The sequence below is a fragment of the Cyanistes caeruleus genome, unplaced genomic scaffold (assembly GCF_971803275.1).
Source record: "Cyanistes caeruleus unplaced genomic scaffold, bCyaCae1.hap1.1 HAP1_SCAFFOLD_81, whole genome shotgun sequence".
Lineage (NCBI taxonomy): Eukaryota > Metazoa > Chordata > Aves > Passeriformes > Paridae > Cyanistes > Cyanistes caeruleus.
The window spans coordinates 1402701-1417312 of record NW_028255891.1 but is presented as its reverse complement, the minus strand read 5'-3'; the positions used below and the strand labels follow the sequence as shown (position 1 = coordinate 1417312).

At 51.2% G+C, this 14612-nt stretch overlaps 1 protein-coding gene across 1 annotated transcript; it reads left to right on the top strand.

Moving 5' to 3' along the window:
• The first annotated feature begins 6632 nt into the window (after window positions 1-6632).
• On the top strand, window positions 6633-12662 carry LOC147646738 (maestro heat-like repeat-containing protein family member 7). Its single transcript, XM_086873071.1, has 16 exons — window positions 6633-7275; window positions 7375-7533; window positions 7803-7867; window positions 7977-8126; window positions 8316-8464; window positions 8769-8916; window positions 9166-9353; window positions 9443-9580; window positions 9859-9973; window positions 10147-10284; window positions 10498-10674; window positions 10811-10966; window positions 11125-11226; window positions 11490-11592; window positions 11873-11929; window positions 12220-12662. The coding sequence occupies exons 1-16, from the start codon at window positions 7152-7154 to the stop codon at window positions 12417-12419; spliced, it is 2169 nt and encodes a 722-aa protein (XP_086729197.1). The 5' UTR covers window positions 6633-7151; the 3' UTR covers window positions 12420-12662.
• Window positions 12663-14612: the final 1950 nt, after the last annotated feature.

Here is a 14612-nt window from a genome sequence, read left to right as displayed (position 1 = left end):
ATTTTTTGTTAGTACCAGAAGCAGATTATAATTTGTTGGGACAAGATTTAATTATTGAATTGGGGATACATTTAGATGTAGTTGATAGGGAGTGGAAAATAAGATTATGTCCTTTAAGAGTGGAAGATGAAGACAAAATAAACCCAGAGGTGTGGTATACACCTGAGAGTGTGGGACAACTGAAAATAACCCCATTCTCGGTCACTATTAAAAACCCAGAAATTCCAATCAGAATAAAACAATATCCCTTGTCACTTGAGGGACGAAGAGGGTTGAAACCGGAAATTGATACATTGTTAAGCAAGGGACTATTAGAACCATGTATGTCACCTTTTAACACACCCATACTGCCAGTAAAGAAGCCAGATGAGACTTATCGTTTGGTACAAGATTTAAGAGAAATTAACAAACGTACAGTAGCACGGTTTCCCGTAGTTGCAAATCCGTACACGTTACTAAGTAAGTTGAGGCCTGACAGTTTGTGGTACAGTGTTATAGATTTAAAAGATGCATTCTGGGCCTGCCCTCTGGATGAGGCTAGTCGAGATTATTTTGCATTTGAATGGGAAGATCCAGATACGGGGAGGAGACAACAACTGAGATGGACGGTATTGCCCCAGGGATTCACGGAATCCCCTAATTTATTTGGGCAAGCATTAGAACAGGTTTTACAGGATTATCAAATAGACCCGAGAGTGACCTTGATACAATATGTGGATGATTTACTTTTAGCTGGGAAAGAGGAAGAAGACGTAAGGAGAGAGAGTATTAAGTTATTAAACTTTCTGAGTTTAAAGGGATTGAAAGTATCCAAAGCAAAGCTCCAATTTGTTGAAAAAGAAGTAAAATATTTAAGTCATTATCTGAAGGAAGGAAAAGATAGATCCTGAGAGAGTACAAGGAATTTTATCATTACCAATTCCAAAAAATAAAAGGCAGGTACGTCAAATCTTGGGATTAACAGGATACTGTAGACAGTGGATTGAAAATTATAGTGGTAAAGTTAAATTTTTATATCATAAATTGACACAAGAGGGATTAATGAAATGGAGTTTAGAAGATACAGAAAAATTTCAAGAGCTAAAAGAGAGTTTAATTCATGCTCCTGTTTTGAGTCTCCCAGATTTAAAAAGACCTTTTTATTTGTTTGTGAATGTGGAGGATGGAATTGCCTTTGGAGTCCTGACTCAAGAGTGAGCAGAGAAAAAGAAACCGATAGGGTATCTATCAAAGATCTTGGACCCCGTGAGTAAAGGCTGGCCAACTTGTCTACAAGTAATAGCAGGATGTGCCCTGCTGGTAGAGGAAGCTAGGAAAATTACCTTTAATAGTAATTTGAAGGTAATGTCCCCCCATAATATTCGGGGGGTGTTACAACAAAAGGCGGATAAGTGGATTTCAGATGCTAGACTTTTAAAATATGAAAGAATTTTAGTTGAGGCCCCAAACTTAATATTAGAAACCACCACTTTACAAAATCCGGCTGCATTTTTGTATGGAGAACCCGAAGGAAAATCCCTGATACATGATTGTGTAACTACAATTGAGGAACAGACCAAAATTAGACCTGATTTAGAAGAAAAGGAATTGGAAAGTGGAGAAAAGTTGTTTGTGGATGGATCCTCCAGAGTAATAGAAGGAAAGAGGAAAACAGGCTATGCAATAGTAAGAAGACCTGATTTGCAAGTCCTAGAATCAGGTTCATTAGATAAATCTTGGTCAGCCCAAGCTTGTGAATTGTATGCAGTATTAAGAGCACTGAAATTATTAGAAGGGAAGGAGGGGACAATATATACAAATTCCAGATATAGTTATGGGGTGGTGCATACATTTGGTAAATTGTGGGAAGAAAGAAGTTTAATAAATTCCCAAGGAAAAGATTTAGTCCATCAAAAACTCATAATTGCAATATTAAAGGCCCTGAGAGGGCCCAAAAGAGTGGCAGTGGTTCATTTGAAAGGACATCAGAAGGGAATGGACTTGAAGAGTAGGGGAAATAATGCTGCAGATCAGGAGGCAAAACGGGCGGCATTACGGACAACGGTCCTAAAAGAAAAAGGGGGGCATGAAGAAATTATGGAACATAAAGATAGTGGTTTAAGAAGTAAATTTACTGAGGGAGAGAGATTAAAACTCCCAGAGACAGGGGCGGTAGAAAACTCAGAGGGGAGATGGTTCCTTCCAGATGGCCGGGAAGTACTACCAAAAGCTATAGCTCAAAGAATATTAGAAAAAATACATCAAAGGACACATTGGGGAGCACAAGGACTAGTAGACTATTTTGCAGCAAAATATATGAGCACAGGTATTCGAGACTTAGCTAAGCAAATTACTAGAAGCTGCCTCCCATGTTTAAAAGCAAATAGGAAGAATCTTAGAAAATTACCTTATGGAGGGAGACCCTTGGCAAAAAGACCTTTTGCGAATATTCAAATTGACTTTACAGAACTACCAAAGGTAGGGAGACTTAAATATCTCCTGGTCCTAGTGGATCACCTCACCCATTTTGTAGAGGCTTTCCCTACATCTAGGGAAACTTCACGAACAGTTGTAAAGGTGTTATTGGAAGAAATAATTCCCAGGTACGGGGTACCAGAGACAATAGATTCTGACAAAGGTCCCCATTTTACATCAAAAATAACTCAAGAGGTGTCGAAGGCATTAGGAATAAAGTGGGAACAACACACCCCTTGGCACCCTCAAAGTTCTGGGAGAGTAGAAAGAATGAATGGGGAAATAAAAAAACAACTTACTAAACTGATGATGGAAACAAAACTATCATGGGTCAAATGTGTTCCACTAGCCCTTCTAAATATTCGAACTCAGCCAAGGGCAGATTTGGGAATTTCCCCTTTTGAGATGTTATATGGGATGCCTTATAATATAGAAGAAGTTCAAACACATCCAAATGTGAGTGACCAATATATCAATAAATACTTAATAAAATTAATGAAGTATAAGAAGGCATTATGGGAAAAAGGAATGCTAGCTCAAAGACCACCATTGGATTTTATATTACATCAGGTACAACCGGGAGAGTGGGTGCTGATAAGAAGTTGGAAAGAGAATCCCCTAACACCGAAGTGGGAGGGACCATATCAAGTCCTGCTAACAACTAATTCTGCAGTCCGAACTGCTGAGAAAGGATGGACACATGCAAGTCGAATTAAGGGACCTGTGGAGCTACCAAAAACAAACTAATAATTAGAAAGTGATTAGCCCGACTGGGGACCTGAGACTTAAAATGATATCTGAAAATTATTAATCTGTATAGAGACTTATGAATAGTGAACTCCATAAAGGCTTTTATATAGAATATAAGATACCCCTATCTAGTAGTGAGGAAATATATAATAGAAATGTTAAAATAAGTTGTGCTGTATGCCAGAATTGTTACCCTTTTGTTTGTTTTAAATGTATAGTATGTGAAGAACATTGGTGGACCCACTGTCATAGAGGCTATCCACCGAGAAGGGTGTGTAGATTTTGCTACATTGCCCAGAGAAGACTCACCGATTGGGCCTTAAGAAACAAAACACAGGCAGGGGAATTTGAAAAAGGATCAGAAAAGTGGTGGGCCACTTACTCAAAAGGAGTCAATCCCTTGTATTATTGTTACCATCCAAACGAATCTGCACCTTTTGTAGTAAATATAGTGGCTGGGTTGTGCAGACGGAGGCTTCAGGAATTGAGGTGTAATACTCCTTTAGTAAAACATAGAAATTGAGAAAAATATATACAAAGAAAGAATAAAAAAAGGAGTAATCTCCCTCCTGAAGAATACTCTTGCTGCCGAGAAGATGGTACACCCCGTGGCCCGAGGCAACCGGGTCGACGACGGGAGAGGCAGAGGAGTAATAAACTGTGGAGGGAAACACTCCAATATACATGGGACCAAAAGGTCGTGGTCCTGGAAATGCCACAAGAATGGGAATAAGACAACCCAGCAAAGTAAATTATGGGAAGCCCAAACTAGAATTTTACAAGGAAAAAGCCTCTATTATAGCAAGGGAAACCAATGCTCATTAAAAAGGTCAGTAACATTTATAATTTTAATTAGTATATTTAACCTTTGTTTAAGTAAGACACATGAACCCTTTAACTGGTCCTTAATTCGATGGGAGGACCAGGTTATTATACAATCACAAATTACCTCTGGAGCCCCTAGCTTTCAAGTTACATTAGACTCTCTCATTAAGTGGAAGGGTATTAATTATTTCCCACCTGGTCATAAAGTATTATACATGTGCCCAGCTTCTAACCCAGGCAGAGGATATTGTAATTATCCCGGAGAATTTTACTGTAAATATTGGGGCTGTGAAACAATTTCCATGGGATGGCAAGTACAGAACCCAGATAAGTATTTAAAGGTCGAACGGGGTCCACACGGATGTGTAAAACCCTGGATAGGCCCCTCAGGGGAGATAACATATATTAGAACTTGTAAATTTCACTATATAAATATTACAGAATCCCAAGATCCTGGGTGGTTATTGGGAAGAACCTGGGGTCTCAGAGTATGGGAACCCGGAAGGGATCGGGGGGTGCATATACTCATAAAGAAAGAGGTAGTTCCCCATGACTCGGGATCTGTTGGACCAAATCCAGTGGTATGGGGAGTAGAAGACCCTAAAGTAAGGGATCAGAATAACCATTCAGAAAAATTAGAAAATAACACCCAAGTATTAACCACGGTAGAGACACCCCAAGAGTATGGAAATGAAGCTCTTTGGGAAATTCTGCAAGCTACTTTTAGAGTATTAAATGATACACATCCAAATTTAACTAGAGAATGTTGGTTATGTTATAACATTAACCCACCTTTTTATGAAGCTATAGGCTCCATAGCAGAACCAAAAAGAGTGAATGGTACCAATCCTGCTGCTTGCTTATGGAAATCGGGAAGGGAAAATACCCCAGGAATAACATTATCTCGAGTCACTGGAAAAGGGAAATGTGTGAGAAATGTGCCCCTAGATAAGAACTATTTATGCCAAACAAAAATACAGATTAATGACCCTCGCAAGCCAGCTCAGTGGCTGATTCCAGCACCTAATACTAAATGGGTTTGTAACACTTTAGGAGTAACGCCATGTGTTTCTATAACAACTTTTAATGAAACCTATGAATTCTGCATACAAGTTATAATAGTTCCCAGGATTATTTATCATTCTGAAGAATATGTGTATACACAATATCAAAACCCAGAACATCATTTAGTGAAGCGAGAACCCCTCACAGCACTAACAGTAGCTGTATTGCTAGGCATAGGAGGGGCTGGATTGAAAACAGGTATAGCATCCTTAGTAAATCAACACCAGGGGCTCAAAGAGCTTAGAATTTCAGTAGATGAAGATTTAAGAAGGATTGATAAATCTATAAAAGATCTCACGGACTCCCTAGACTCACTGGCTGAAGTGGCCTTACAAAATAGAAGAAGATTAAATTTATTATTTTTACGACAAGGAGGTCTTTGTGCTGCCCTTAAAGAAGAATGTTGTGTATATGTAAATAAAAGTGGAATAGTAAGAGAGACCATGGCTAAATTACAGGAAAGACTAGAAAAGAAGAAAAAAGAACAAGGAATGCACCAAAACTGGTATGAATCTTAGTTTAATTATTCCCCCTGGTTAACTACTTTGTTATCCACCATAATGGGGCCCTTAATTTTGCTAATTTTAATACTTACTTTAAGCCCTTGCATTCTCAATAAAATTATTAATATTGTAAAAAACAAGTTAGAAACAGCACACCTTATGTTAATACATGCCAAATATGAAGCTTTAAAAGGAGAAGAAACAGAAGATTATTTAGAATTAAGTAAAAAAGAACTACAAAGATTCAGCGAACAAAAGTAAAAAAATAGAAAAAGGGGGGTTTGTGATAGATAGAAGCTCTTTTGTTCGCCTAAATATATAGATAAGATAGAAAGCTTTGCGAAATTGTACTTTAGATATAAAGTTGAGAAAGGGGTTTGAAGGCCACTAACTCGCTGAAGTTGGCATAATTAATAACAGCCTAGCAGAAATTCCTGGAACACTAGGACAAGATAAACTTGGAGAGAGAAACAGTGAGAAAAGGTCAATGGAACAAGAGTGAAGAAGACTTGAAGCCTCCCTTTCTACGACCACAAGAGGGCAGAGAAAGATCATCTAATGACGAGACACGCATGCTCAGAAACGCCGCAGGAAAGCCACATCACCAGGAGGCCGAAACAAATAAAAGGACAGACACGGAAGCGGGAAGCGGCGGCAGCTCTGTGGGAAGAGGTTTCTCCTCCTCCTCCCTGCCGCCCGGCGCCGACTTTGCGTATTGCTGGCTTGCTATAATTAATAAAAACCATTTCTTATATATCCTTTTTTTTGTGTATTTATAACATCCATGAGTAAATTTTACAAAGTTTTCAATAAAATTCTAATTGATAAATTTGCCTCCATTTCATTTCTAACAAGCTGTTCCTAAAGATCCCGTCAGGCTGTCTTAGACACTTTGGGCAAGGGATTCCTTCCAAGCTGGGCCACTTGGGGGGGGGGATGGGGGCGGCCCCAGGGCGCAGGGCAGGGTGTGCAAGGGCCCTTTGTGACACGCTGCACCACGGTCACCGTGGGATGGTGGCAACGGGAGCAGATGTCAAAGGGCCCTTTGTGACACGTGCTGACATAGGAGCTGGCGGTGACAGGGCCACGCCACAGTGCTCGGTGCACGCGACGGGTCAGGACGCGCCAGAGCGGTGCTGTGAGGAGCCCCCGCACAGCGCACTCCTTTGTGTCGGACCTGGAGCTTTTCTGAAGCACTATTACTACAGGTGACCTCGAGGCCAGACCACAGGTCTTGCTGACCTGTGGCCTTGCTGAGCCTTCCTTCTTAAGGTTCTCTTGAGGGCAGACCGTGGGACTTGGTGACCCGGAGCTTTTCCGACGTGTCGCCCATCCCTGCAGTCTCTGCCCTTGAGACCAGACCACAGTCCCTGTTGAGGAGCCTCCTGTCCTTGTGGCAGGAGCCTTCAAGACCCAAGTGCAGGACTCGCTGTCTTGCAATCTTGCCAGGACTTGAGTCTTGCAGGTGCCTTCCAGGCACGACTGCAGGACTTGCTGACTCTGAGCTTTTCCGAGCCATCTCTCCTGCAAGCAGCCATAAATCCAGTCACTGCCATGGAGCAGCGACCTCCAAGAGTGCCCAAGTTGGCCTGGCTTGAGGAGGAGGAAGAAGAAGGCTCTGGAGCTGTCCTGGCACAGGAGTCTGAAGAGGTGCAGGAGTTCCAGGCACCACAGGAGGGTGAGTTGCAGAGCTCGGCATTAGGGCTAGTGTCTGTTGCCAGCTTGGCCCCATCCCATTACATGCCATGCCATCCCCTGGTGCTGTTCCTATGGAAAGGATGGGAGAGTCCGAAAGAAGATAGGGAGCAGCGACCCCCAAGAGTGCCCAAGCTGGCCTGGGTGGAGGAGGAGGAGGAGGAGGTCGAGGAAGAAGGCCCTGGAGCTGCCCCAGCACCAGAGACCGAAGAGGTGCAGCAGTTGCAGCCGCTGGAGGAGGGTGAGTGGCAGAGCTGGGCCACAGGGCTGGTGCCTGCGGCCGTCTTGGCCCCATCCCATCCCATTGCATCCCATCTCATCCCATCCCACACTGTCCTGTGGACACACACCCATGGACAGCACAAAAAAGGGGCTGGGGCTGCCCCCGCAGCAGTGGCCGTGCTGCATCCCCTGGGGCATCCCGGGACTGTCCCTGCCTGGGGAACGCAGGGCTGGGCTGTGCTCTCCGGCCTCTCCCGCAGCCCCTCAGCTCTGGCTGCTCTTTGCCAGATGCAGCCATGGACGGCACACAAGAGCAGGACACCGCCCGTGGCCGCTTCCGCAGAGCAGCGCAGGTACCTGCAGCCATCCCCACCTGGGCTGGGCCTGCTGGCACTGCTCAGCCCAGCACCGCACTTGGAGCACTCCATGCAACTTCCCTGCCTTCCTGCCCTTCTCCTACAGTTTCTTTACCAATTCATCACGAGAATTGGCAAGGAAGACACCAGTCCCATGGACACTGAGGTCAAAGCATCCTCAGAGGTCTTGGTAGAACAGAGCAGCGCTGCCCAGCTGGATCTGCTTGTAGAGTCGGCTCTTTTCAATCCAGAGCAAGTAAGCAGCCTGTGGCCAACCTTTGATCCTCCAGCAATTGCTTGGCTTTCCCAAGCCACGCCTGCTGCTCACTTGAAGCTTTTGAGGCCATGGCAGTGGGCTGGAAGAGAAGCACTTGTCTGGGGAAGAAGCTGGGCGCATTGCTGACTCCCTCTGCTAGCATTCCAAGTCTCCCTGTGCCTTCTCCAGGTGCCTGGCGTGGTGAGGTACATCCACCAGTGGCTCATGGCCAATGAGGCTGCTGAGCACAGGATGGACTGGGCCCTGATGCAAGTGGCCGAGGCAGAGCCCGATGATGTGGCCATCACTCTCCTGCGGGTGGCCCCAACGTGTGACAGGTATGGGGCCCAGCTGCCCCGAGGCCTCAGGGCTCCCCAGCCCATCACCCTGTACAGCCCGGCCCAGGGCTGTGAGCAACACAGACTTGCAGGGCCCTCTGGCTGCTCCCTTTGCCTGCCCTGGTACAAAGTCAGCCCCCGAGCCTGCTGCCGTGCTGCCAGCCTGCCCCTCAGGGGCCTGTCCCCACAGGGCTGGGCTGCCTGGCTGCTGCTGCTGCTCAGGGGCAGTGGGCACAGGCAGAGCTGGCGGCCAGCTCAGCTCCCCGCTGCTGCCCAGCCCACGGTGCTGTGTCTGACCCCGCAGAGCTGCTATGGCCATGTGGACGACCATCTTGCTCTCGCCCTGGATTTCAGAGGAAGTGACACCGCTCCTCATCAATGTGGTGGGGAGCTGGCCGCAGAAAAACCTGGGCACCTCTGATGGGGACAAGACGGCTGTCTTTTCCCTGACTGTGAGTTTCGGGAGCTGGCCTTTGCTCACCGCAAGGCCGGCCGCCTCTCCAGCAACTCTGTTGCCTCCTTCCCCCACTGCATCTCCCTGCTTCAGGCACTGGCCACAAACCTGGCCTAGGGGCAGCTTCAGGGCCACCAGGCCCGCTGCTCCCCCTGCGTCTGCCCCGGCCTCTCCCTGCCACGCTCAGGCCCTGCCACACGGACGCCCCGGCACTGAGCGCTGTCTCGGGCTGCTTTGTCCTCTGCAGGCAACTCTGGTGATGTGGAAGATCCTCCAGGGGCCCTGTTGCCCACAGATCCTCACAGTCTATTTCCCCCGCCTCTTTGTGCATCTGCTCTTCCAAACGTACTTCAGTACTTTGTATATGACAGAGGACGTCCATACCTTCTGGAAGGAATGCCAGGAGCAACACGGCCTCTCCACCAGCCCCAACAGGTGCTCCATGCCACTCCTCCTGTCCCTGCCACTTCCCCAGCCTCAGAGCCAGCGCTCCCAGCGTCACCTGGGCTTTGCTGTGCACACAGGTTTGCAGTGCAGACCCTGAAGGCCCTGCTCTGCAGTCTCCACTTGGAGCATGTGGTGGTGGCAATGGAACGCAAGCGTGGCTGGGACACGCTGCTCTGTGCTGACACCCACCACTATGCCATGGGTCTGCTGGCCAGGTGAGCCCCCTTTCTCCCCACTGCCTCTGACATTTGTGCCCCCTGCCCGGGATGCCCCCCACAGTCCCCATGGCCATGGACCTGAGGGCCTCGTCACCGAGGGATGGCCAAGGAGACTGCAAAAGGCTGTGAGAGGAGGGTGCCCAGGAGCAGCCACATCTGAAGGGCCCAAATACCCTCACAGGGTGCTGGGGCAATAGGACAACTGTGTCAGTCAGTCCTGGGAGAGGTTTTTCGCACCCTTGCTGAGACTCTTTCTGCCATTTTCTGCCTTCCAGGGTAATGCGTCGTGCATCTGCCCACTTGTGCAAAAGCATCTTAAGCTACCTGCTTGAGGTGCTCAGCAAACCGTTGCCACACTGGGATGTCTCTGCCATGGCATTCCTTGTGGAGGTGAGCCTGATGGCCAGCACTACCTCGCTCAGCTCCCTGCCAGCCCTGTCCCCTGGCATAGCCACAACTGCCTGGGATGGCACCCGCCGCCCTGTGCTGCTGCCTGGGCCGAGCCCTGCGCACTTCCAGGCTCCTGCCGGCCAGCTCCCCTCTCACTGCCCCGTGCCTTTCAGCTCCTAGATTGCTTGGACTTGAGTGACTGTGGTGACAGCCTAATGGAGATCTTGTATAAGTACCTGTGGTACAACTCCAGAGAGATGCATCACCAGGTTCTCAGGGCTCTCCTCCTGCTAAAGGATCATCCCTCCATGGTGAGAAGGGGGCAGCAGCTGAAGCCGTGTGGGCAGCATGAGGCTGGGCAATGCTGTCACTTGGCCTTGGCTGGCCTTTGCCTTGGGCACTGAGGCAGCTCCTCCCAGCTCTCCTGCCTCCTGCTTCAGCTGCCCGAGTGCTTTGGGACAGCCCTTTGGCCTCTGGGCCCTGCGGCAGCTGCCCGGGCTTTCACACCCTTGTGTTCTGCACAGGCCGAAAGAATTCAGAGCCTGACAGGAAGACTAGTGCACCTCCTGTGGGACTCGGACAGTGACGTGGCCAGGATGAGCATTGCTCTCCTGAGCTATATTTTCATAGATGAAGACACCCCAATATCCTGGCGCAGGGCCCTGCAGCTGGCTGAGCCGCTCCTGAAACTCCTGGACAATGTAAGGCTCTGTGCCCCAGCCACGGCCACTGCCTGCTGCCCGGACACTTTGTGCCCTGTGCATTTGCAGGCCTGCGCCAATGTGGGCCACAAGAAGCCAATGATGAAGTCATTTTTCCTTCCTTCCTTTCATACAGCCTGATAGCCAGGTGCAGCTGCTGTCCATGTTTCTCCTTCGAAGAGTGATGTCTTCAGCAGAAGAAGAAGGAAGAAAGCCCCTGAAGGAACGAGTGTACCAGAGCCTGCTCCCACTCTTTTTCCACTGCCAAGATGAGAATCGGCATGTGGCAGAGGTGAGGACTCTTGGGCTGCTGCTGCGCCTTGGCAGGGGGCTCAGCTGCCTCCTGCCCTGACGCAGGCTTGCAGGCTGCAGCCTCCTCCAGCCCTTGGCACTGGGACACTCCTGTGCCCTGGCTTGTGGGGCCATTTGCGGCTGTCTGCTGTTCCCCAGGCCTCTCGGACAACGCTCCTTCGCGCGGCTGACTTCCTGAAGAGGCCAGACCTAGAAAAAGCTGTGAGGAAGGAGAAGCTGTGGAAGTTTGCCAAGCTCGTGGTAAGGGCGGCCTGCAAGTGCCAGCCTCAGACTAGAGAAGCCCCCTGGCCCCGGTGCTCAGTGTGTGGGGCTGGCAGCTGTGCCCCTGCCCACTGCTGCACCCGGGGGCCGCACGGCTTCTTCTCCAGCCCCCTGTGGCCCCGAGCCGGGTGCCGATGGAGCCCCGGCCCAGCGGGGCTGCGGGCCGGGCCGGCACCGCGGCTCCCCGGGCAGCAGCCGGCCCTCTGCCCCCTCCAACCCTTCCCTCCTGCCGCTTTCTCCAGCTGGCCGACCACAGGATCCCCTTGGCCGAGCACCTGCGCCGGGCCCTGCAGTACCTGCAGGACCCACAGGAGACCCTGCGAGCGGCGGCCATCAGGGTCATCGGTGAGTCTCGAGCCCGGGCTCCCTCCCCGCCCCGCCGCAGCTCGGCCCCGGCCCCGGCTGCTGCCCCGGCAGCGGCACCCGGGCCCGGCGCCCTGGAGCCCCGGCTGCCCTCGGGGCTGCTGCTGCCGGCCTCTGGCAGCCGTGCCCTTGGGCTGAGTCAGGGTGCGGCAAGGGCCCGGGCTGAGCCCTGCCGGGGCAGGAGGCCGTGTGGCCACAGGGCTGGCAGCGCCGCTGGCAGGGAGCTGTGCTGCTGGGACCCTGACAGGCTCTGTGTTCTCAGGGATGGCCGGGGAGCAGCTGAGGGGGCAGCACGCAGAGCTCCAGGTGTTGTGCAGAGGTGAGCCAGGGCAGCGGGCTGACAGTGGTGGCTGTTGGGGGCAGCTGCAAGCCCTGGCCAGGCTGTGGAGGGCTCTGCTCCCTGTGCCGATGAGGGACGGCGTGGGCAGAGCACAGTGAGATTTCAGGGCCACGTGGGGCATTTGTGGCCAGCAGCTTCGGGCTGACCCCCTTGCTCCCTGCTCCCTCCTGGCCAAGGCAAGAGCCGGCTGGCATGGCCCTGGCAGGGGGCTCTCGCTGCGCCCCCACAGCTCTGGGATCTGACCGTGGCTCTGTTTGTCTCTCTTGCAGCCCTCGAACGCCTGACGGAGGACAGAAGCGGTGCCGTGTCAGACCTGGCACTTGAGACACTGTATGTCCTCCGGGCCATCCAGAGTGCCCGTTACTCCATTCTCCAGAGGATGCAAGACCAAATCCTCAGGGCATGGAGGACACGGCCTCGTCTGTCGGGCCTGGGCTGGCTGCACTGTTGGAGGTGTACTCAGAGCTGACCTGAGAGGCTCTGTCTTCTGGGGCCACATGGGCCAGCCAGGATTTTTTATTTCATAAGGGTTGTTCTTTTCCTTTTTTCTCTTCTTCTTACTATGTAAATAATATAGGATATGTTAGGGCTGAGAGGCTCTATCTTCTGGGGCCACATGGGCCATCTGTTATTTTTTTTTTCATAGAGATTGTTCTTTTCTTCGTTTCGTTTCCATCTAGTATGTAAATAATATAGGATATGTTATAAACCACAAGAGTCCCAAGACCTTTCTTTTGCTGCCCAGGGTGTGTGGGGCATAGGGGAAGAGAGGGAAAAGGGTTCTTGTGTTCAGCAACCTGCCGGGGCATGCAGTGGTGCAGGGGAAATGGCCAGAAGCCCCTTGGCCTTTGGTGGTTGTGCTGAAGCCACAAGCCCTGTGGCAGGCAGGAAGCGCCATCTGTGTCCTGCTGCCCGTGTGTTGGTGCCGTGATGGCTGAGGAGCTGCTGGAGCTCCTGTGGGGCTGCGGCGCTGCTGCCGGGCCAGGCTGGGGGAGCCCCTGAGGGCACGGGGTGCTGGGAGGCCGTGAAGGGATGAGGGGCTGCGGAGGCCCAGACGGGACAAGGCAGTGGGAAGGCACGAGGGGGATGTGTGAGGGAGTGGGTGGCAGGAGGTTCCAAGGGGACAGAAGGCCCTGGAGGAGCCGGGGTGGTGGGAAGCCCTGAGGAATTGGGTGTCAGAGGGCCATAAGCAGCCCCCGGGCAGCCGCCTGGTCCCTGACACCCGGCTGCTCCGGTGCTGCCCCAAAATGTCCCCCAGGCCTGCAGCAGAAGGCCTGGAGGCTGGGACACCACCCCAGCGGGAGGGTGGGGACAGCCCGAGGTGCCCAGGCTGGGCTGGCTGGGGACATGGATGGCAGGGGCGAGCTGCCGGGCCACGGCCACTGGGTGCCTCCAGGAAGGGGCAGTGGGCAGAGGCAGGGCTGGCGGCCAGCCCGGGCCCTCACAGCTGCCCAGGCCACGCTGCTGTGACCGAGGCCCCCTGACACAGAGCTCGGGGCCCACAGAGCTGCTGCCACCATGGGGAGGGTGGCGATGTCTCCTCCGGCAGGGCTGCCCAGTGGCTGCTGCCCAAGCGGCTCTGGAGCCCACAGAAACAGCAGCAGAGTGTGCCCAGGAACAGCAGCAGCCCCAACGTCGGCACCTGCGCACTGAGGCGTCTGCAGCAGCCGGGTGCCAAACAGGGGGAGGCTGTGGGCACAATTGCCTTTGCTTTGGCAAAAGGCTTCAGCAGAGTTGGCCACAATGGCTTTCTCTTCACTTGCAGCCTCACAGCAATGCTTGCCAGCTTCAACTGCAGCCTGTGCCTGTGACTGACTTGGATGGCCGTGCTTGAGGGCGAGCTCGCCTTCCACACTCAGGTGCCCCAAGGCAGAGGCACGGCACCATCCTGAGAAAGAGAGAGAGAGAGAGAGATAGAGAGAGAGAGAGAGTCTGATGGGGCAGGAGCCCTATGCTGCAGCTGCCCTCCCTCTCATCTGTCCAGGCACCTTAAAGACACATGAAACCAAATCCTGGACTTGCTTGGAACAAAGGAAGAAGCAGCATGCGCTGAAAAAAAGCAGGGACTTACACAGCTCAGTTTTGCTCTCCACTTGGGCAATCCCAGAATCCCTGAGCACTTGGTGTTGCAAAGTATCATCAACATCATGCAGTCTCCAACCATTCTGCCATGGGCACAGGTGGTGTGCAGGCACAGCTGTCACTAGAACTGGGAGAACACTTTTCCATGTTGACCTTTTCCTCTCCTGGATTTCAAGCAAAGATGAAAAAATCATCTGGTGAATGACAGGTGAATAGTGTAGCTCACAGAACTAGGAGTAGGAGTCTCCAGTGGCCCATGGTGTGTCCATTCAACTATTGTTAGATCGTCCATTTGGAGCTCGGGCACAGGCACCAGGCTGGTCCATTTCAGCATCCCAAAGTCTTGGTGGCTCCCTGTGCACCCACTGTCTCCTGAATCCATTCTTGAACTCCCAGTTACTGCTGTGCAGGACATGAGAACACAGGAGCAGCTTGTTTGGCTCATTCTTGCCTTTGCTGCTCCTGCCTAAAGGAATCATCAGGACTATATGCTGATGGAATGGGATCGCTGAACAGCAGGGACTTTGTCTGTAGAGTCTAAAACTAAAACCTTGTCTGACTGTTCAGACACTCTAAAATC

Excerpts from the sequence above, each read along its gene's own strand:
- LOC147646738 (XM_086873071.1), top strand. The coding sequence starts at position 7,152 with ATGGAGCAGCGACCTCCAAGAGTGCCCAAGTTGGCCTGGCTTGAGGAG. Across the intron at positions 7,534-7,802 it reads GTTGCAGCCGCTGGAGGAGG|ATGCAGCCATGGACGGCACA; the intron begins GTGAGTGGCAGA and ends GCTCTTTGCCAG. Across the intron at positions 9,581-9,858 it reads GCCATGGGTCTGCTGGCCAG|GGTAATGCGTCGTGCATCTG; the intron begins GTGAGCCCCCTT and ends TCTGCCTTCCAG.